This window comes from Mirounga angustirostris, unplaced genomic scaffold (genome assembly GCF_029215605.1).
Source record: "Mirounga angustirostris isolate CCGP_5_RB_7025 unplaced genomic scaffold, mMirAng1.0.hap1 SCAF_3, whole genome shotgun sequence".
NCBI classification, from domain to species: Eukaryota; Metazoa; Chordata; class Mammalia; order Carnivora; family Phocidae; genus Mirounga; species Mirounga angustirostris.
The window spans coordinates 68,480,113-68,504,936 of NW_026991711.1; the positions used below are offsets into that span (position 1 = coordinate 68,480,113).

Genomic DNA, 24,824 nt, shown 5'->3' on the forward strand with positions numbered 1-24,824 from the left:
GGATACATAAGGAAATCTTAAGAGTGAATAAAAGAGACTGACAATTTAATAGAAAAATGTGGAAGAGGCTTGAGCAGACACTTAATAAAAGAGGAGAGCCAAAATACCAATACATATATGAAAAAGTGCCTAAGGGCATACTATTCATTACACATTCACATAATAGCTAAAATGTTAAAGATTGGCATATCTAGTACAGTCAAGGAAATGGTACAACTAGAACTCTCATTCAGCACATATAAGAATGTTAATTGGTATAATCACTTTGAAAAACAATTTGGCAAAAAAAAAAAAAGAAAGAAAGAAAAACAATTTGGCAAAACGTACTAAAACAACTTATACAGAGGTCCCTGGGTGGCTCAGTTGGTTGACTTGTCCGACTTTGGTATTGGCTCAGGTCATGATCTCAGGGTTGTGAGACTGAGCCCTGTATTGGGCTTCTCAATCAGCAGGGAGTCTGCTTGAGATTCTCTCCATCTCCCTCCCCTCCTCCCCGCTTCCCTGACTCGTGCATGGATGCATGCTTTCTCTCTCTCTCTCTAAAATAAATAAATAAATCTTTAAAAAAAAATAAAACAACTTATACATACTCTAAGATACAGCATTACACTACAACAGAAATGCATACATTAGTGCACAAAATGATATGTAAAAGAGTATTTGTAACAACTGTATGCATTTAATATTGGAAATAACCTAATGTCTAGCAAGAGAACAGATTCATGGTATATATAAACAATGGAATACTCTATAGCAACAAAAATGAACAAACCACTAATATACAACAGGATGGGTTTATCTCACAAATGTAATACTGAGTGAAGGAAGCCAGACATAAAAAATTTACTCTATATGATTCCATTTATAAAAGTTCAAAAATAGGTAAAACTAATCTTTGGTGTTAGAAGTCAGGATAATAGTTATCTTCAGGGAGAATGGAGGGGATAATAATAAGAAAAAGACACAGGAGCTTTTGGGGGCTGGTAATATTCTATTTCTTTACCTGGATTATCAGTTGGTCAAAAATGTTAGCTTTGTGATAACTCAAGGAACCATACCCTTAAGAAGTGTACACTTTTCTGATACATTTTATCTCAACAAAATTTTTTCATTAAAGAAAACAAAACACAGTAAGGATTCAGAAAACTTTAAACACATGATTAACACACATGACTTAAAGAACATATGAAATACTGTACTTATGGGGAAGAAAACTGAGAGACACAGCTAAAGAACACAGCCAGAGACAATGGTAATTAACACAGGAGCCACTTGTCTTCAAATTACAGGGCTCTAGTCAACTAAAGTTAAACAGTCACAAATCATTAGAGATTTAATACATACGATTATCTTGACTATAATCTCCACAAAGTATTTTTCCATAACAAATTTGTTTAAGAGTATTAATAGTATTAAAGCATATTAAGAATGACAGATATGAAACATGTAGTAATATAGCTATACATTGCAAGAACTGTAACTGTATTTTAAGAGGAGAAACTATCTTATACTTTTTTTAATTCTCCAAAGAACCCAGTACAGTGCTGAGCACACTATAGACACAAAACTGATGGTTACATATGTGTCTGCACAGGCACATCTGCGTGTGTGTGTACACATAAATATGCACACACATACATAAAACTCCATGTGACTGTACGGCATCAGTTCTCCCACACCCAAACAAGCACTGCTCCAAAGACAAATGGAAGACAGACAGACAAAATCACTATTTCTTTCCTAATGTTTTCTCCCAGTGCTCTTTTAATTCTGCACTACATGAAGAGAAAGAAACAACTACTGTCATGACAACCATACTGTGAACTAGCCTGTCAGTCTTCACATTTTTTAAAATAGATGTTATTATAAAAAATTAACCTACTGTAAAGATAAAAAAGAACCAAATGATATTTTGTATTTATCAAGGAATGCATTGCAGGCTACATGCCTATGCTCAACTAAAGAGATGTTTCAATGTTGTTCTACTGGAGGTGACAGCATGTTAAAAAAGATAGGAAACCTAAAAGAAGGCAGTCAAATGGAAGTGTTATTTGCATCATTTCACTTCTCTCTTTGTTGAATAAAATTTGAGAAGATAACGCTAAGAACACAGGTCAAAAAAATATCAATTACCCGATCATTCATGAGAAGATCTTTCACAATGAAAGTAGCTACCAAGGACTTCAAAGGAGCAGCAAATTGATCAGGTGCAAGGAGAGCAATATGCCCAATAGTAACCAACGGTGTTATGAGATGTTCCAGGTTGCTTGGATCTAGGCTCTTATGCAGAGGCTAAAAATGAGAAAAGAAAACACATTCAACTCTATAAATATGGAAATAAACTATTCACATATTTCATGTTCAAATAACAAAAAAAATTAGAGCGGTTTCAAGACATATACATGGTGTTAAGTAGTAGCTTAAGCTTACATTTAAATTTCTATAGGTTATTTAAGTCTAAAAGGCATTTAAATATTGTCAGGTTTTGCCCAAGTTGTATCTTAGAAGTAGGTAAAAAAAAAAAAAATTTCAGCATGGAGAATCATATTATGTATATTTTATGACCACATTACATGAATATGGGAGACTGATAGGGCTCAGCAATATCCACTTTTGTTCTACTTCCTGGGCAAAAGGATGGCTATACATGCAGCGTCCTCTGCAGCTAGATGAGAATATGTGAATAAGCTCTGGTTAACAGACTGGGGGTAAAAGTGAGGTATGCCATGCCCACATTGAGGCAAGTATGAGAAGTGTATCTTCTCCATATTCTCTCTCTTTACTCACTGGCAGGCTTAATACCAAGGATGCAGTGGGACTTAAAGAGAAGCTACTTGTCAAAAAAAGTCTATGGGACTAAACCACTGATTAGAATGCAATCTAAACACCCAACTGGACTTTTTTTCAGGAGCCAGAAATAAGCTTTTATTATACAGAGTCACATGCATTTGTGTGGATTTTTATAACATCAAATATTAAGTACCGCAACTAATGAAATTATTTTTATTATTCTGATAGAAAACCCAATCATCAACGCACATTTTGCCATGACAAAAGAATGAGACTCTTCGTATGCCCATATAGAATAATATCTAAAATGTAATGTTAAATTTTTAAAATAGAGAAATCAGAAGAGTGACTATAGTATATTATCACTGTCATAAGCAGAAAGGGAAGGGGACAAAATGTATGTATTTGATTGTGTGTGCGCACATATGTATGTGTATTATGTTACTTGTATGTGAATAAATACTCTCCAGAAAAGTATCTTAGAAACTGGTAACATTGGTTACCTCTGAGAATGAGAACTGGGTGGCTAGGTACACAGGGCTGAGGTGGAGGAGAAAACTTACTATTTTACTATTTGGATTTGTTTTGTGTCTTTTGATTTGGAAGCAAGTAAATATATTATTAAAAATTTTAGTAACACTTTTAATAGAGTCGATGCTGTCCTCCCATACTGAACACCAAAAATTCTAGGCTCAAAAAACAATACTAAACTGTTCTTTCCCAACGTATTAGAGTAATGTGAGGTTTCTTTTAATCAAAAGTATATTTAAATGAGTTTGCATCTTGCTATTCTTGATGACTTCCCTCAATACTTCCATTGTACACAAATACCACCTTGTTTACATTATAAATAAAAATATGACCATGTAGTTTTTTTCAATAATGAGTGTGACAATTTTACACAAGAAGATAATAAAGTCATTTCTGGAAAAGCAAAATTAATAGTCAGACCCTGGATGAATAGCAATCTCATGAAGGCCAGACAAGACAGCTCTATGAAACCTTTTCTCAGAAAGCTAGCAAACCTATACATTATAGCAGAAGGGTTACAGATTAGGTTATGGTAAAGATAAAATATCAGATATATAATATCAAAATGAAAATAAAAGTACCCTACAAATTCAAGTTATTATCAGCATTATCCTGCTCCTTATCACCACTGAAAGGAGATTAATCAAGAAAAACAAAAGCTTTCTAAATCAACATGAATTCATTAAAGTCATTCTGATATACAAAAACAGACCACAGAAAATACCTTCCCCCCAAAATGCACAAAATTTAAAATAAATTATTTGCTATATACAGCAAGAGGATATACAATAAAGACAACTACTTTTCTTCCTTGTTCAGGTCTTTAGCATAATACATGAAAAGATGAAAAAGTTAGCATAAATGTTTCTAAAACAGTAGCTTCAGCGTAATTTCCGAACTGTTTTGATTTCACTCAAGGCTCCTGAACTAAAATTACAAGTTTGGATTTTATGTAAAAATGCTAAGTATCTAATAAGAATACTAAAGATAGCCCCAGATTACAGTATATTAAAATAAAATGCAATGCTTAGGAAGAGTAATAGTAACTTAAAGGGTAGAAAAAATAATATGAAATATATATTTAAAAAACACAATTTAATCTGACATAAAATTAGGTCAGTGATTATATAAGTATAAATTTGTTTGTTTTATATACCAATTATATTACTATACCAATTAGTACTGACAAAATTCCACATACTTCAGCAGTATCTCATAAACAGAACTCTAATTTTCAAACCTGTAAACTGACAGAATCATCTATTACCTATTATCAATAAGTACGATTTTATATGTAATTGCTTATTACCAAAAAAGTTTCCTAACCCTAAATGTATAATGTCAAAAAATATTATACAATTGTTTGATTTCTGAACTTGTTAGTACTAAACATCTGAATAATCAGATATTTTCATATTTTAACCACTCATCAAAATTGATTATACTGATTCAAATTCTGAAAACATACTATAAAATGATACAGCTCCAAATGTGAACATTCTATAAAATCATTAATATGTGTTTTTTAACTATAACATATGAAACAAACAATTTTTTTTCTTTTTACCTCAAATATCTGTGCAAACTGGGTCTCTTTACTAGAAAATATCGCATGGATACAATGAATGGCATATTTGGCTTGGCGGGGGGGTCCTTTTTTAGATTTGTGATGTAAAACAGGAAGCAAAGCTCTAAAAAAAAAAAGAAAGAAAGAAAAACAATAAACCAGAAAAATCAGCAAGACTCCACTAGATACTTGACCATTTGTATTTTTTTAGATAATGTTTCATAAGAACAAAAAAAATCTACCTGAACTCATTTTCAGTGGTCTCTAATTTGCTTCATAAACAGCTACATTAAAAATATAATCCAAATACAAGGGTTTTTTTCCCTCCTTTTTACTTAACAATTCTAAACAGAAACATGGATGGTAACCCATTTCTTCTTAATGTCAATCCCATTAGTCTTTTCTTTTTTATTCTCACTGCTATCACTCCAGCTAAGCTGCTGCCACCTTATACATAAGACCACTATAATGGGACCTAAACTGTTTTTCAAGTCTCTCCCCGCTCTGATTCATCTTTCACTTCATACCAGCACAACCTACATAAACGGAAATCTTATTATAAAGCCTATAAAAATTAAGTGTTTACTAGGTCTGAGGCACTATTAAAGGTTCCAATGCTTGCCTTCACGCTACTAGCATATTAGGAACAAGACAAATGATAATACATAAATTAGCAAAATATGTGTTATGTCAAATTGTGGTAACTGTTGTGGAGGAAAAAAAGGAAAAGAAAAAGAGGACAGGATAGGGAGTGGGGAGTGGTGTGTGAGTATTACAATTTGAAAGAAGGTGGTTACAGAAGACCTTTCAGATAAAGTAACACTTGAGCAGAGTTCTGAGGGAAGTAAGGAGTGAGTCATGTAGCTACCTGGAAGAACATTCAGGTATGGTATTATTACACTACACAAAAACTTAGAATGAATACTGAATACAGCAGGATCTCTTGGCTCAACTATTTATTCAAACATCTCACAGTGTAAGCAACCTCTGAATCCACCTTCTTGCCCAATACCAACCCAGTGTTCCAGTACTAAGAATTCAGATATACAGTAATTAATCACAATAATAACTGAGTATCACAAAGACACCAACAGCAAAATATAATAAAAAGACAAGTGACAAATTGAGGGGAAATTCTGCATTTCGTTTCATAAAGAAAGGGTAAAGACTTTATCCAAATACAGAATGACCAGCAACATCATGGACAAATGGGTTGGTCATAAAAAAAAAAATAGAAATTACCCTGTAACGTGTGAAAAGATGTTTACTTTCATTAATTTACAAAAAAAATGTATGAATTGAAACTATACTGAGAAGACTTCTGCTTTACATGATGACAGTATATCTGAGATGGGACATCCTCTCCTACCTTAAGCAAGCAGAAAACAGACAAACATGTTAAAGGTTTAAACACTGGGCAACAGGCAGCACATGACCATAATCCCTAAAAGATGGGAAACACACTAGAAGAGTCCTACATCTATCCCCACTTACTGCATGCAAAGCTCCAGACTGCCATGTAAGGAGAAGTAACCCAATTAGAGCCTGGTGGTCGCACGGAGTTGAGGGAGACCAAGATGGGAGTTGAGGCAGCTTTAATTTCTAGGGCAGAGTTCCACAGAGGAGGGAGCTACAAAGACAGCAAGAGAGCTTGCATTCTGGAGATCCACAGAGAGGTGTCTCAAGTCTTTGGCTGAATAATGATCAGTTTTGCCATGCATGAGAAAAAAACTACCCGAGACCAGGAAAAGAACACTAGAAAGCAGTAAGCCAAAAAATTCCCTAGACGCACAAGTCTGCTAGTGATTCGTGTTTCCACCAGCCACAGTAGAAAGAACCTTGTAATACATAACCAGGAAAAAAATTCACCAACAGAAATAGGTCCAGAAGTGACACAGGTGACAAAATTAACAAAGACACTAAAACAGCAGTTATAAATATGCTCCATATGCCCAAGAAGAAAACATGAACATGATGAGGACAGAAATGAAATACTTTAAAAAAAACTAAATGGAACTACTAAATATGAAAAATACAAAGCCTGCAATGAAAAACATACTAATAGGATCAAAAGTAGATTTTTTGTTACAGAAGAAAACATCGGTGAACTTTAAGACATAGCAACAGACACTATGTAAAATAAAACAAAACAAAACAAAACAAAAAAAAGACAGAGAAAAAAAGTAAGAACAGAGCATCAGTGACCTGTAAGACAATGGTAAGTAGTCAAAAATACAGAAAACCAGAGTCCCAGAAAACAAAGAGGTGAGGAGGGGAGAACAGAAAAAAATATTTGAAGAAATATCAGCCACAATTTTTCTAAATCTGATGGAAATAGACCCACAGTCCCCAAAATCTCAATAAGCCTCAAGCAGAAGAAACACAAAGTAAACCATTCCAAGACATGCCATTATCAATTTGGTAAAAACAGCGATAAAGATAAAAATCTTAAAAACTGTCCCCCCAAAAAAAATACACATTACATAACAGAGAAACAATACATACAGAGGAACACTTTTCATCAAAAACTATGCAAGTCCAGAAAATAATGGAGTGACATCTTTTAGGTACTAAATGAAAATAACTGTCAGTCTAGAATTCTATTCTGAGAAAAAAATACCTTTCAAGAATGAAGGCAAAATAAAGATTTTTTTCAGACAAAGAAAAGCTGAGATTATTACTTACAAGGAGAACTATACAATAAGAAATAATAAAGTTATTCAAGAAGAAAATGATACCAGATGAAAATACGGGTATCTAAAAAATGAAGACTGACAGAAATGGTAAATGTATGTATACAAACAAATCTGAGCATGATATTTTAAAAAGATAACAATTTAACTGGTCACATTTGGAGGATGCTAGTAAACTCACTATTTTGAACACTGTTCTATAACACACACAAAAAAACAACACACTGGGGAACCAAAGAATAGATAGGAAGTTCCTCTTTATAAAAGTATTCAGCGAATAAGTGAAGAATGACAGAATATCACCAGTAATTACTAAGTATCATCAGTTTCTAACTATCATAAGAAGAGAAATAACCAGATACCATGTGCCTCCTGATGGAACATACCACCATCTATAAAGTGGTCCTGTAACAACAAAAAAGTTGAACTGGAATCCAACCAGGTCTCTGCATTCAACTATCACTTTACAGAAAATATAAGGAACCCATTAAAATATGCCAAAGGCATACAATTAGCAAAAATCAGTCTATGTGAAACTCTGCAAAAGAAACCTGGTTTCTTTATCAAATACAAAGAGAAAAAGAAAATTGGAGGGGGAGCCTACAGGAAACAAGGCACTCTAAGAGATTTATCAACAAATAACAATGTGGATCCTGAAAAAAAAAAGCTACTAAAAAATTAATTTTTGAGAAAATTGGATATTATTAACATTAAACAATTAATGTCAACTATGTGATAAAGACATTATGCTTATTTTTTTTAAGAGTTCTTATCTTTTAGAGAAACTCAGATGTACAGATGAAATGGTATATATAGTCTGGCATTGCTTTCAAATATAAGGGGAATGGGGAGTAAGCAGAATAATAAATTAAACAAAAGCAGCTGTTTAAGTTATTCATACATAAGCTAGTTATTGGATATATGGGAGTTCATTATAATATTCTAGGTACTTCCTTGTATGTTTGAAAATTTCAGTAATAAAATGTATAAAAAATAAGAGTCTCACCAAATGACCCTTTTAGTCTATGGTTTATGGCTTCTTTGTGAAATGAAAAATTATCTTCTAGTGACTTCAGTAACTAAACTCCCTGGATAAGGTTATGTCTTCTCATAGATCAGACTTGCCAATACAAACATCCATAATCCCTTTTCTTAGTAATCAAGAGAAAATTACAGGTCACACACAAGTAAAAAGCAATTCTGATTAGAATTTTTAAAGACAGAATGAGAAATTTTAAGCTCATCCACTGTTTTGCATACCCCTTTAAACAGAAACCAGAAATAAACCAAAACAACAGACAAACAAAGAAAAAACACTTTCAAGAATTCTGAAGTACTAGGCAGAGTCTGAGATGTTAGTGAAATGTAAATGAAACAACTATCTTCTGATTGCTTTTTCTATTAATAAGTTCCTATTAAAAGAAATACTTTATTCCCTTGTTATATTGATTTTCCAATTCAAGGTTTTTTCCCCCGATGATAATCATACACATGTAGAAAATGCAAACAAAACTGAAAAACATTTAAAAACCACTGAAGAAAAAACTCAAAATTCCACTACCCTGAAATAATTACTGTTAACATTTTGGTGAATATAGGTCTAAAATTTCTCTACATATGCATACATATATTAAGTAAATGAGGATACAAAATATATAGTATTTGGAAACACTTTTTCACCAACAATGCTGGAGAGAACCTTCTATGTCAAGTATGGCTAAACAATAATTTTAATGGTCATATGGCTCTTTAGTGGATAGCTATACCACAACTACTCTAACCAATCTCCTACTGATCAGCATTTAGATGTTTTAGATTTTTTTTTTTTCATCTTAACAACAAAACTATGAACATCCTTATGCTAGTTATTTATATTGTTTCTGAGCTTTACGCCTGCCATAATCTGCTCTGAGCAGATCCTGGAGATATAAATCTGAAATTACACTTTCTAGACTCCCTCAAGAGCTGGCTTCCTGTTAGGTTCTTGCAATAAGAGACCCCAGAGCTTCTTTAGGCATTCTGGTCAGCTGGCTGGGCAATATTGACAGGGCTCTTCCATCCAATGGACAGTCCTTAACACCACTTCTCAGTGGTTCCTCCAGCCCTAAGGGTGGTTGCTGCTTCCAGGAATTCATAAATTCTGGGTTACCAAAGCAACCTGTTGCTCTTTCATCCTTCAAACATATATATTAATTTATTTATGTTTAAAATACCTGATATGGTTTCTGTTTCTCTGACTGGACCCTGACCCACATAATCATTAGGTAGATATCTTTTCTAATTATCTCTGGGATAAGTTCCTGAAAATGAAACTGCAGTGCTGAAGACTACACACATTTTAAGTTTGTATGTATTACCTACCACATTACCAACCCAGAAAAGCTGAATCAATTTATAATTCAATCAAGAGAGCATCACTGGAATGCTAACACTGGTTATAGCACATACATGTTTTTATTTGTATTTGCCTCAATTAGTATTAATTGGCATAAATGTCTTTTCTTGATTTGAGGGGCTGGAAGGATTTCCAGTTTATGACTTTCCTTTTCATTTCCTTTGCTAGTATTCTACTGTGAAACCTGCTATATTTCTGTTAAGAGTCTTTATACATTAGACATATTAACTTTTTCTAAGTTATGAATATCGAAAATAGTTTCCCAGCATAAGATTTCCATTTGTCTAAATGGTATTCTCCCTCAGAGTCTGTTCATTCCAACAGAACCTTACGTACTCCAGTACCTTATATACAGTAGAAGCTCTGTAAATATATTTCAACAAATGGATATTTAATTGTACAATCCATCAATATTTCATGATGTGGTCAGCCACCACAAAAAAAAAGGAATTACAGAAATGTGGTTATTAATATTTATTAATTCATTTTATAAAATCTTTGATAATCTTGGACTTATCTCAAATATATGAAAAAATCAAGATAAGCAGTCTATATTGATTTTTCCTTTCAAAACAGCTTGCCAGTTACTTAGTGGTTAATGTAACTTTTCCTAATTTTTTCATTAAATATTATAATCCTCCACTCACTATTATAAGGTTGCAAATTTCTTGTATATTTTACTCCTAGGTCTTCTGGTTTTTACTCCTACAGTATTTTCAAAACAGTTGTTAGTGGTATATAAGGAAAGCTCTGAATTTTTACATACTTACTTTGGCTATCTTGGTTTTGGTAGTTTTTCAGTTGATTCTCTTGGATTTTCCATGAAATACGGTAACTTTGCTTCCTCCTTTCCAACACTTGTACCTCTTACTTTCTTATTTAATTATATTGGCTAATGCTTCTAAAGCAATGTTAAATCATGGCAGAGATAGTGTTATTTTCCTCATTTTGTTCCTAATTTTATTGGGAATACTTCTAGTGTTCACTATACGATTCTTACCGGTTTGAGACAAATTTATTATGTTATAAAGACAATCTTATTTTATTGGGTTTAATTATAAATAAGACTCATTTTTTTATCAGAAGCCCTTTTAGTATCTATCAGAATGACCTACCATGTGCCCTTTTCCCTCTTACTCAATTTTATAGTAAATTGTAACATGTATATGAGGCTTACTAATACCAACCTTCTTTGTATTCCTGAAATTAACCACATTTGATCATAATATATATTTTTTAAGATTTTTTTTTTTTTTTAAGATTTTATTTGTGAGAGAGAGCACAGTGGGGGTAGGGGGGAGAGGTAGAAGGAGAAGCAGACTCCCGCTGAGCCCGGAGCCCAGAACCCAGAGACAGGAGCCCGGAGCCCTACATGGGGCTAGACACAGGGCTCAATCCCAGGATCCTGAGATCATGACCCGAGCCAAAGTCAGATGCTTAACTGACTGAGCTAACCAGGAGCCCCAGCCATTAGTATATTTTGTTTTAATGTAGTAAACTCTCTTTTTACTAAAAATTTACTTACAATTTTTGCAGTAATATTAGTAAGATCTGTCTTAAGTTTTCTTTTGAGGGAATGAATATCTGTTATCCAGTTTTAGCACTCCTGCTAGTTATCTTGGCTTTATGTAAGAAGTAATCTGAATGCTTTTTTTTCTCCCCCTATGCTTTAAACAATTAAAAAGAATTAGAATCCTTGGTTTCTTGTAGATGTGAAATACTTTCCTATAACACACACTTCTACTGGCACTTTTTATTAGAGGATATTTTTCTCAAAAAAATTTTTTTTTATAATTACAGCCTAATTAGGTTTTCTCCCATTCTTCTTGAGCCAATTTTATTTATTTACATCATCCTTAAAAGTAAAATCCAGGTTTTCAAATATTTAAAAAGTAGATATAGACACATCTAAAATTTAAAAAAACGATAAGAAAAGACAAATCAGATATGCAAACAAAAAGAAAACAAAAGTTGGATTTAGGGGCTTAAGCAAAACTGAATGCAAAGGGAAAAAGTATATACCTTGGTAGACAAAGTTCACAATATAAAGCGGGTCATTAATACATTTCCTGAGTCTTTATGTCCTAAAGAATATCCTTCACTTGTCCTTAAGCACAACGTGGCTACTCAGGAAATTCTTCAGTTATATTCTTCTTTGTCCCTGAAAACTCTCTAGCTGTTGAATCATTAACTTCAGAAATCTTATGTGGTTGAAAGAAGTGAACCTCTTTATTTTTCCATTGTACAAAATACACTTCCTTTTCTTTGCTATTGATGTTTGTGAAATCACTTCTGTAATCCCTGAAAATTCAGTAAATTCCACCAGAATGTGTTCCTAAAACATGAGTCCTCTTGATCGCCGGATTGACATTTCCAGTCACTCTAAACATTATCTTTTTTTTTTTTTTTAACTATTTTCCATTTTCCATTATTCTGTTGTTTCCTTCACAGAAACCAATTAGGGCTTTTCACTATCTGCAAATGATTTTCTTTAACTGCCTTCATTTCTATGCCCACTGTTTCCACGTTCTATACAATTTCCTCATGCTCTATCTCTAGCTTACTAATCATATTTTCTATATTGTTTACTCTGCTCCTTGCTGCTTATAATAAATTATAATACAAGTATGTTCCTGTCTTCTTTATCCTTAGTCCTGCCACTTCCCTTTTTTTATATATATTTCTTGTTCTCTTATTTTTGCAGATATCATTTGCTGCTTAACTTTCTTGGCAGTTTAGAATGGTTTAAAATTTTTTTCCTAGAAAAATTCAATTCTTCCAAATACTGATTATCAGTTTTCTTTGGAATACTAAAATATCTGCTTAGGTTTCACGTTAATTTATTTGTACTCTGTTAACGCATCTTTGAATAAGAGAAATTCTCTGGCTCTGCCATTTAAAGCAGATAGCATCTCCCTGATGACTGAATTATCAGGTGCCTCTCTTAAAAAATTAACATCTAATGACTAAACATCGGGTGCCTCTCTTAAAAAATTAACATCAAAGCTTCCAACTCATTAATCAGTTGGCCAAGTAAGTAGCATGGAGGAAGGACCTGGGACTAAACGTAGCAAGTCCTTTATCTCTGTGTAGTTTCTCTCCGAGTCTACCGACACCCTGCCAGTGATGAGAACTAGCTCCACCTGAACTATGGCTATATCCTATGCTATAAAAGGACTCTTAGTTTTGGCACATCTGCCTACTCTGGGGGTAAGCCAGACTCCTAAGAGACAGGAGGAGTCAGAACGGAAACCATAGTACATCATCATTTTTGTTTAGTGGGGAAGCACACAATTTTTTCTGTGCCTGTAAAGTTGGTAATAAGACATTTGCGTCACAATTCTACTCTAAGCCTCACCTCTAAGCTTTGCTCCTCCTGCTAAGGAAAACAGGTCAGCCCAAAGAAAAATGGTGTGACCACAAGTCTCTTCTTTAGTTCTATTGACAGCAGAAATTAGGCTTTCCTTATTTCTCTCAAAGCCTGCCCATACCTCAATCTCCTCCTCTAAATTAGCAAACAAGAGAACACTTACTATCCATCCATTCCCTTATTCTCCTGATTCAGGGATATGTGTTAACTGTCAATGTTCTCACATTCAATTCCTTCTAGATGACTTATTTAGCTACAATTCTGTCCCAGTTTGTGGTAGCTTCTACTTAGATACATTTTTCTTTTGGTTCTTTGGAATTATTTTGGTGAATTCAAGGGAAGATAATTTAATAAACACTCAACTCTATCATTTTTCCTCAATATCGACTCACTCGATTTAATCATTTAAAACATAAAATCTGCATACATTTTTATCTCCTGGAAGATATATATGAGCTACTTCATCAAGAACAGTGCATGCACACACAGCAGGTATTCAGTATCAGTTAATTTTCCTCATGAGAAACATTTGAAATATACTCGGCATATAAATCAAATAGTTTTAAGTACTTCAGTTCCATATTAAAGCAGATGTTTTAAAATGCCCTTTGCATGTTCTAAAATGTCCACCTTTCAACCTTGCTCTTGTAGTGCTACAAATATATCAAAGTTTCTTTAAGATATAAAGGGTGCTAGGAAAGACAGTCTAGAATAAAAATAAAAACCTCCAGTGAATAAATCAAACTAAAACTTGCCCAAAACCCTAATTAAGAAAGGAATTGTGCCATTATGGATATGGCACCATAGGCATTCAGACAAATAGGGCTAAATTCAAATCGTCACTCTGCTACTTGCTAGCTATATGACCCAAAACCATTTACCTCGAGTGAATATCAGATTTCTCATTTGGAAGATTAGGATATTTTCTACACTTTACTAAACTGTTAAAAGGTTTAAATGAGATAGTACAGTCAGTGGGCATTCAGTAATACAGAGTTATGTATTGTTTGTGTGTATCTCCAAACTGATCTCTGATCTGGAGAATCACAGCACCATTCAAAGGAAAATTCATGCTCTGCATTCCCTTAAAAATTAAGAAGTCAGTTCTTTTTTTTTCCTTTTAAAGATTTTACTTATTTAGTCGAGAGAGAGTACGAGCATGAGCAGGGGGGAAGGGCAGAGAAAGAGGGAGAAGCAGGCTCCCTGCCACACTCGGAACTCAATTCCAGGACCCAGGGATCATGACCAGAGCCAAAAGTAGATGCTTACCAATTGAGCCACCTGGGCGCCCCAAAAAGTCAGTTCTAAACAATAAAGTTTCTTACTCTTGCCAAAGAGAATATGATTACAAAATTCTGGTATGTTTCAATGATTACTTAAATAATGCCTTTGTCCTAGTAATAGTTTCCAGAACTAAGTTCATATGAACAAAAAGGAATAACAAAAAGTGTACCTGAGATTTTAAGAGCTACCTTTGTCCAGTCTCTTTCTGAGGTTTTTCCTCCAAATGAAGAAGCATGCTACCCCAGCCACAACTAACTGGACTACTGGCTAAGCCAGAAGTAATGAGGTAGATGTAAAACTAACCACCAATGACTATGGCAAGATCAGGACCAACTATCAGATATACCCTCCAGGAACAGGTGGAGAGATGCATATAGAGAAGTAAGCAGGGATCCATAGAAAATGAAGACTTATTGTTTTGAGGTATTACAGAATCTTGAATAATCAACCAGCATTAGAAATCCCAAGGATAACAGCACAATTTCCAATTCTTGGAAATACTGAAACACACACAAAAATACACTGCTGTTAGGAGGTTTATTCCATGCTTCCCTGAGTCAAATAGAGCACTGCTTCTGAAAATTTTCAATTCAATACTTTTAATCACATACTGAAGAGTCCTATGCACAGTCCTGCTGAAATTCCTTTGAAATTTCCCATTAGACCTTAAATTTATGTGAATTGTTTATTCTATGCCATGATATATCAAGAGAATGTTTTACTATAAAATTGCTTTCATTAAAATATTTAAGCAAAATCAATGCTTCAAAAAGAAATGCCATGTTTGCTCCACATTTTCATGAATCTTCTAAAATACCAATCAGGGCTATCTCCCCCAGGAAATGAGAATCTAAACTGAACGGTATAAACTTAAGATAACCTAGACATGATTTCCTCAAAACTTAAAAGATTCTAACAATTACATAAATCAAGAAACAGTAAATTATTTTTCCATTTTCTAGTATATTTATCAGAATAAACTTACGATCTGATATGTGGGAAATCCTCTTCAATTTTGCTTCCTGTGTTTTTAAAAATTTGGAGTGCAGCTTCTGCTACTTTTTCATCATCCATTTTCAGACAAGCCAGGAGAGATTCAAATGTTTCAGCAGAATGAAACGAGATGGGATGTGTAAATGAGAGTACCTTAAAAAAATGAGTCATAAAAATGATCTGTAAACCCTTTCCATCTTTATAATATAAATCCATACATACTGGAAATACTCAAATCAAATATAAAAATAATTATGCTAACAAGTACATGAGAGCACTGTAAATAAAGTTTAAAACTTAAATATGTAACAGATATGTTCTAGTGTAGAAGACTGCATGATCTAACAAAGTCATTTCTTTCAAAATTAAATTACTCAATTCTACTCAAAATAATTTAGATTTTAGTTAATGTTTGGGTTTTTTGGAGGAGGATGAGGAGAAAAGGAAAAAAAAGAGAATTTAACAAAATAGCTCTAGTCTTCTAAATAAAGGTCATTAGAAGAGACTAATAACATTTTTAGAAAAAAGTTATCTAGGAAAGAGGGTAAAACAACAGATCGTAAAAGCTACTGTAACATTTACAACTGTTACATTTATCAAATCACTGTACTAACATCAGAAGAAACAAAACAGAAAAAGTAAAACTTTTTAGTCTAAGCATACATTAAGAATTTAGATTAAAGTAGATTATGAAGAAGGAACAGAAAATGAAAATGGATGGGATTTTTAATAAATAGTCCTGATAAAATACACAGCTATTTGGAGAAAATCCAATTAGATCCTCCCCCACAATATATACTTCCAAAATAAATTCCAGATGGGTTATATTTCAGATTGAAAAACAAAAACAATAAAAATCTTCTGAACAGACAGGATTGTTAAGCTTAAAATAAACAACTGGAATCAAACATGGAATGTAAAAACAAGCAAGCAGTAGAAAAATACATTAAACATAATGCCATATTTGTAAGATTCAGAAACAAGCAAAATAAGTGATGTTACTTAGAGATACAAAGATGATAAAACTACAAGGACAGTAAGAGAATGAATAATAAACCCCAAACAACAGAACAATTCAAAACAATTATACCTGGGGGATGTGAATCACAGAAAAAAAAACTACTCAGGGAACTTCAACAGTATTGTTAATACTCTATTTGAGTTAGCATCCTATTTACTTTTCACTGTATTCACTTTATTACTATACTTTATAACACATATAATAGAATACATTTTATTTTTTATATATCAAATATGTCCTATAAAAAAGCAAGGAGAATAAAAAATCTCAATCAGTTAAAAAGAACAAAAAAATTGAGATGTCAGTAGAAAATGAACACAAGATTAAAAAGAGAGAGAGAGAGAAAATGAACACAGGGTAAAAATAATGAATTCACCATAGGGAAAACACTAATGATTGTACCTCACTGCAATAATTACACAAATTAAAACATTATTTTTACTTATCAGATTAGCAAATCTCTAAGATTTATAACATTCCATGTTTGTGAAGATAGGATAGGCACATTCATTCACTGTTGACAGAATTATAAATGGGTATAATTTTTCTGTAAAGGAGTTTTATTAAATTATATACATCCAAAAATTTTGAAAATCATTCTCTTTATATTCCAGCATTAAAAAAAAGACAACAGCAAGAGATCTTAGATGTATTTATCTTTGTAGTGACTATAAGAATAAAATTAGAAAAACCTAAATATCCAGGGAAATAGTTGGGAACTCCATGGCACTGCAAAAGTGGATTAATCACCATTTCAAAAAAATAATGTTTTTTATATTTTTACTACGAGCCAGACACTGTGCTCAAAAACTCATGTTCATGACTTAATTTAGTCCTCTGTGAGGTAAGTGCTATTATTATCTCCATTACAGATGAAGAACTGGAGGCAATGAACCTGCCCAAAAGCATCCATCTAATAAATAACAGCCAAAAACAATTTTTGACACTCTTAAAAAACCTTCTTAAAAAACACTGATAAAAATGTTTATAATAAGGGAAAATAGTCAAGATACAAAATTGTATATATTCAGTCTGATCTCAACTATGTAAGTGTGCATTTTTTTAAAATTAAAAGGAAAACAAAAGGAATGTTTGTGTGTGATAGGCTTATGTTTTCTTCTTTATAATTTTGTATTTTCTAAGTTGTCAATAACTAGTTGATATTTTTATAATAAGTAAAAGCCAGTAGTATATTTTAGCTAACAAAATAAAAGATAAAATGGAGTTTAACGAAAAATTTGGCTCCATGTTTGGTAGGGCTAGCACTTTCCTTGCTCACTAATGAAAACTCCAAATTATAATCAAGTAACAATACTAGGTAGGCTATATTATACAATTTAAACCTGAAAATATTTAGCTTACATGTTAGAGGAAATGTGCAATTTCTAAATTACCTAAAATGGTTGAGAAAATTTTACTTCAGTTTCTATAAAAACTTAAGCAAATCTCAAGAATAAAAAATATATACTATATATATGTTAAACAGTTATCTAATTAGGCACTTAATTTCACCATAAGCATATTTACCTTAAGCAGTTCAAGACCTGCCCTGATGGCTTGATCAGTTGGAACACCCTCATCTTCATCATCTGCTGTTCCATCTATTGATTTATTCACTTGCTTAATAAGAGCACTAAAGTATGACAAAAAAAAGTCATATTTTCAACTGTTCTTTATTACTAATGTCTATGAAAAATAATCATGAATATTTTCTATACAGACCACATCCATAAAAATTTGACAAAGCTGTTTCCCAAACATTACTGCAAAACAAAAAATTATAATAGGTATTTTAAGATACTTCTTTTCAAAAATAGTATTTTTCCTGTCCATTCAAAGGAAGGCCAAATGTTATTTGATTTGCTGTTTATTAATGCTACCTATATTTTTATTCTTGCATTTTCCATAGGAGAATTATGCCCAAACACATGAATAAGTGTTTTCCAATTATCTGAAATTCATTATTGAGTAAATAGAACAATGTATACTAAAATAAGGATAAATGACAACATTAAGCACTTTCAAAATATTTACCAAATTATTACTATGTGTCAGGCACTGTTCTAAGAGCCAGAAACACACAGGCCTGTTCCTGAAAGGTGTAAAAATAACTAGATGACAGACATATAATAAAACTTCAATAGAAATTAGAATAGATTTACAAAAAAAAAACTGCTCTGAAATTTTCTTCTGAAAACAAGCATAGGTTATTTTAAAATAAACATTTATAAAATGCAATACTGTCTAATCATTCACACTTTTAGGTATTTGTTCTTTTTATAAAAAATAAATAACATACACTACAGTTAGAGTAGTAAAAACTATTAAAAAATACTAGTTCAGTGAGGTGATACCAACAAAACACAAAAAAATCAATTGTGCTTTTCAGTATCAGCCAAAACCACCTAAAAAATACAGAGAGGAGAAAAATCTATTCACAATAAGTTAAAATATATAAAATAAGTTTTACATGCACAGAGTCTATGTGTAAACTCCAGAATTATATGAAGGGGAACACAGAGATTTGAATAAGTCAAGACAAGTAATGACATTTTTTCACTATATCTCCAAATGTTATCAGGGGAACACAACTTGGTATGGGACAGGATTCAACAGATGCATTCTATGGCTCAACTGGAAAAATCAATTAACATTTGGGAACAGCCAATTAATTTTAGGGGGAGGGGGAAGGATGAAAGAACTTTCTCAACAAGATAAAAATGTTTCATTAACACCTCAAAAGACAAATGAACCAAGGTGAAAATTCAGTAAGAGTCCAAATCATACAATAATTTATAATAAGGAAACACTACAAATTGGGAAGGAAAGAATTTTTCAGTCAATGGAGTTGATATAACTAGCTATGCTTTTTTTTTTAAAAGGATGAATATCTACTTCCACCTTACACTAAAATGAATTCCAGACCAACTAAAGATTTAAGTAGAAAAACATAACTACCTAGTATGAAAAGAAAGGCAGAAAAATCATAAAGGAAACAACTGATAGATTATATAGTATTTATTATAAATTACACAAATTTAAAAGGCAATCAAACTAGATTAATAGCCTATTTTATAAAGCATTCTTTTTTTGAGGTATTCAATCTTTTTTTTTTTATTATGTTATGTTAGTCACCATACAGTACATCATTAGTTTTTGATGTAGTGTTCCATGATTGTTTTGCGTATAACACCCAGGGCTCCAAGCAACACGTGCCCTCCTTAATACCCATCACTGGGCTAACCCATCCCCCACTCCCCTCCCCTCTAAAACCCTCAGTTTGTTTTTCAGAGTCCATAGCATCACATGGTTCGTCTCCCCCACTGATTTCTCCCCCTTCATTTTTCCTTTCCTTCTAATGTCCTCCATGCTATTCCTTATGTTCCACAAATAAGTGAAACCATATGATAATTGTCTTCCTCTGTTTGACTTATATCACTTGGCATAATCTCCTCCAGTCCCATCCATGTTGATGCAAAAGTTGGATATTCATCCTTTCTGATGGCTGAGTAATATTCCATTGTATATATGGACCACATCTTCTTTATCCATTCATCTACTGAAGGGCATCTCAGCTCTTTCCACAGTTTGGCTATTGTGGACATTGCTGCTATGAACATTGGGGTGCATATGGCCCTTCTTTTCACTACATCTGTATCTTTGGGGTAAATACCCAGTAGTGTTAATTCCTGGGTCATAGGGTAGCTCTATTTTTAATTTTCTGAGGCACCTCCACACTGTTTTCCAAAGTGGCTGTACCAACTTGCATTCCCACCAACAGTGTAAGAGGGTTCCCCTTTCTCCACAACCTCTCCAACATTTGCTGTTTCTTGCCTTGTCAATTTTTGCCATTCTAACTGGTGTAAGGTGGTATCTCAGTGTGCTTTTGATTTGAATTTCCCCGATGGCTAATGATGATGAACACTCTTTCATGTGTCTGTTAGCCATTTGTATGTCTTCTTTGGAGAAGCATCTGTTCATGTGTTCTGCCCATTTCTTGACTGGATTACTTGTTTTTTGGGTGTTGAGTTTGAGAAGTTCTTTATAGATCTTGGATATCAGCCCTTTGTCTGTAGTGTCATTTGCAAATATCTTCTCCCATTCTGTGGGTTGCCTCTTTGTTTTGTTGACTGTTTCCTTTGCTGTGCAGAAGCTTTTTATCTTGATGAAGTCCCAACAGTTCATTTTCTTTTTTGTTTCCTTGCCTTTAAGACATGTCTTGAAAGACGTTGCTGTGGCCAATGTCGAAGAGGTTACTGCCTATCTTCACCTCTAGGATTTTGATGGATTCTTGTCTCACATTGAAGTCTTTCATCCATTTTGAGTTTATCTTTGTGTATGGTGTATGAGAATGGTCGAGTTTCATTCTTCTGTATATAGCTGTCCAATTTTCCCAGCACCATTTATTGAAGAGACTGTCTTTTTAACATTGCTTATTTTTTCCTGCTTTGTTGATTATTTGACCATAGAGTTGAGGGTTCGTATCTGGGCTCTCTATTCTGTTCCACTGGTCTATGTGTCTGTTTTTGTGCCAATACCATGCTGCCTTGGCGATCACTGCTTTGTAATATAGCTTGAAATCAGGCAATGTGATGCCCCCAGTTTTGTTTTTCTTTTTCAACATTTCCTTGGCTATTCAGGGTCTTTTCAATTGATTCCATACAAATTTTAGGATTGTTTGTTCCAGCACTTTGAAAAATGCTGTTAATATTTTGATCGGGATGGCACTGAAAGTATAGACTGCTCTGGGCAGCATAGACATTTTAAAACAATATCTATTCTTCCGATCCATGAACATGGAATGCATTCTTTTTTTTTTTAAAGATGTATTTATTTATTTGTCAGGGGGGCAAGCACACACAAGCAGGGGAAGCAGCAAGCAGAGTGAGAAGCAGGCTCCCCACTGAGCAAGGAGCACAATGTGGGATTTGATCCCAGGACCCTGGGATAGTGACCTTTGCCAAAGGCAGATGCTTAACCGACTGAGCCACCCAGGCATCTATTTCATAAACCATTCTTACAATCAATAAAAAAAAAAGACAATTCCTCCAAGCCCCTCACAGAAAAGTGTTTTAAAATGCAATTAACCAAGAAATATATGGGGAAGAAAAATGTTCAATTTTATTAGTGACACTTTTTTTTTTTTTTTTTTTTAAGAGTATCAACATTTACCTATGAAATGGCAAGGACTGAAAAAGTTAATAACCACTATCAGGAGAGTTAGGTGAATTGGACACTCAGCGACTACTGGTGCAAGGGACTAAGTGTGGAATATTTCTGGAGACCTATTAGATAGTGTGGTGGTTAACCAAGAAGGCTCTGGAGCCAGACTTCCTGGGTTTCAATGCCATTCATCACTTCCTAGCAGTGGGGAAGTTAATTAACATCTGTGTAACTCACTGTTCCTTAACTGTAAATCGGGAATAATATTTCTTGTCTCACATGGTTAAGAGGTAAATAAGTAAACATGTAAAACATTTGGACTCATCCCAGACATTTAGAAGGGCTAATTGCTACTACTTGTTACTGTTATTTATATTTTGACTTACCTTCTGTATCACTACAAACTACTGAAAATAAAGCCAAAGACCTCAGTTTGACTGTTCATAGTACACATTATTTGTGAAAACTTTCTCCACCTTAACTTTCAAAACACTACAATAACCTGGTGTTCTTACACTCCTGTAGTTTTTCTACTGTTGAAAAACAAAATTCCAAGGTTCTGTCCATGATCTTTTAATCTTTTTACTTCTTTCTACACAATCTCATGTACACGGAACAAATCCATTCTCACAGTTTCACATTAAGCTCAATTTGCCTTGATTTTTTAATTGTTTGTCATGTCCAAATAAGAAGCACATCAGTTCCCTTAATTCCTTTCAAAGTATTGCTATGTGCTTCATCACTTGGACTTGAGCTCTTATACTTCTGACTCCTCATCAACTTTATTCCCCATTTCCAGTAAGATGACCCATCTATTAAAACCTTCCTCAAACATAATCTTCCCTTTCCATCCCACTACCAGCATCCATAGACAATTTGTAACACCTTAACAGTCTATCCATTCTACTTCCCTCCTCCCATCCATCATTAAGCATCCATTGTTCTGAACAGACTTAAAACAGTAAAAGCTCTAAAGTTAGACCTTAAATGCTTTCCACAATCTGATCCCAACTATTTTTTTTAGCATTATCTCATAACACTTTTATACCTTTCCATGGCAATCATTTTCTAAATATCTTTGTCCTTTCCTGTCCAGTTAGCTGGTTCATATTAATCTCAGTGCCTAGAATATTCATTCTCCCAACTCTGTAAAAACAAAATCTTACCCATTCTTCCTCTTAGGTCAAATACTACTTTAGATAAATCCTCTTTCAGTCCTCTGAACACTATCTGCATTAATTTTATGAAACTATAATATAATCTCCTGATTAAAACTCCTTATGCATTACCAGAGGGTTAATGAAAAGCAAAAAAATATGCTTTGCCAATACCTAACTAGCATTGTCTTGAATAAAGCATGGGATTATTTAATGACTGAATTTCAGACTGATTCAGTGTCTTCCTTGTACTAATACAGAGGGTTCTGATTTTTTGTTTTATATTGTTTTTCAAACCTTAGAGTCCTTCTTCAAATGAAAACTGATGCAGTAGGAGTCCAAAGTGACTGCTGAGTATCGAAAACAGGGTCTCCCTACTCTGCAGGGGATCGCAGGCCAAAAGCTCCACCCTCTACCCTCCCAAACAAAACAAATCCCCAAAAAGGGTCCATTGGTACAGGATATTATTATTTAGATTCTAATGTATCTCTAAAAGATATTACTGATAACCAGTAAACCAGAATGTTATATATATACATTCTGTAAGCACTTTATTTTTTCAACCAGTCGAAACACTTTAGGAAAACGTTTAAAAAAAAAAAAAAAAAGAACATTTTACATAAGGGAATACAGCCATAAAAAGAAAGTATTTTCCACAGTCAGGTGATATCAAACACTTTCAGTTCTCAAATACCTGTGAAAATGCATCATATGCTGCTTTACAACATACTCACCTAATTTTCTTTTCCTGAGAGTATAATTACAAATTGTTTGTATTACCTAACCTATGCAAACTAAAAAAGAGGAATTCCTGATATACTGGTAACAGATAGAAACTAGGCTTAAATTGACATTTTCTCATTCAAATGAAGTAATACTTAAAATTTAAATAAATAACAAGAAAAATTAAATATACAAAGATATATAGATGAGTGTGTACATATACATACACACATATACATATATACGAACAGATATACGTACAGATATAAATAGATGAGTATATAGCCATTTCACATCTACAAAAATCTGACAGGTTAAGTGCCTTGTGTATAGCAGGTACTCAAAAGCAACTGACTGAAGCATGAATGAATAGTAATGAAAACTTAATATTTTTATATAAAAATACCTGATAGATTCAGTATCTATGTGCACAGGTGCTATCCTCTCCAAGAGAAACTTGATCATCTCCAGGAAAGGATTTGTAGGCTGTTTGGGGTTGCCCAACTTCTTAGTTATTTCACGCTGTAAGGCAGATATTTTTAACTATTACAAAAATATGTTTAAAAAATTACATCATATTAAAATATTAAGAATCTAAAATAATTAAAACCATGTAATACTGGTGTTGGAATAAACAAATCAAGAGAATTGAAGGAGTCCAGAAAAACAAACTAAATTAAAAATTTTGCATAAGGTAACATTTCAACTAACGAGAAAAAAAGATGGATTATTCAATATACTGTGTTGAAATAACTGAACAGACATTTTGAATAAAAACAGATCCCTATCTCATACCTTATGCCACAAACATTACAAAAAGATAGAAACAAATACAAAAGAATAAAACCAGGTTCAGTGGAGACACAAACTTCAGAGAATAAAATTATCAGGGAAGCTTTTTAAAACAACAGATTCCTGGACCTCATTGTGAAGAATTAGTCAATCTGGGGTGGAGCCAAGAATCTTTTTTTTTTTTTTTAAAGCCTCTTGGAAGATGCATGGGCAACAGATTGAGAAATATTGACATGAGTAAATATTTTCATTGACTTGCAATAGAATGGAGTTTTGTAAGCAGGACATAAAATGCAAAAACCTTGAAGAGTCTGCTGATAGACTCAGCTACATAAAAATAAAACT

General features: G+C 33.2%; 1 protein-coding gene across 11 annotated transcripts in view; it reads right to left on the reverse strand.

Annotated features, from left to right (window-relative positions):
* Positions 1 to 24,824, reverse strand: part of PDS5B (PDS5 cohesin associated factor B) — a 201,093-nt gene that overhangs the window by 54,518 nt on the left and 121,751 nt on the right. For all 11 annotated transcript variants that reach the window (XR_010410041.1, XM_064586217.1, XM_064586223.1 and 8 more), the window contains 5 exons: positions 24,094 to 24,209; positions 18,172 to 18,277; positions 15,616 to 15,776; positions 4,889 to 5,012; positions 2,134 to 2,292 (listed from right to left, as the gene is read on the reverse strand). Coding sequence is in view for 10 of the 11 variants with exons in the window: in XM_064586217.1 (XP_064442287.1) it covers positions 2,134 to 2,292; positions 4,889 to 5,012; positions 15,616 to 15,776; positions 18,172 to 18,277; positions 24,094 to 24,209 (666 nt within the window). In the remaining variant the exon portion in view is untranslated. The remainder of the gene's footprint in view (positions 1 to 2,133; positions 2,293 to 4,888; positions 5,013 to 15,615; positions 15,777 to 18,171; positions 18,278 to 24,093; positions 24,210 to 24,824) is intronic.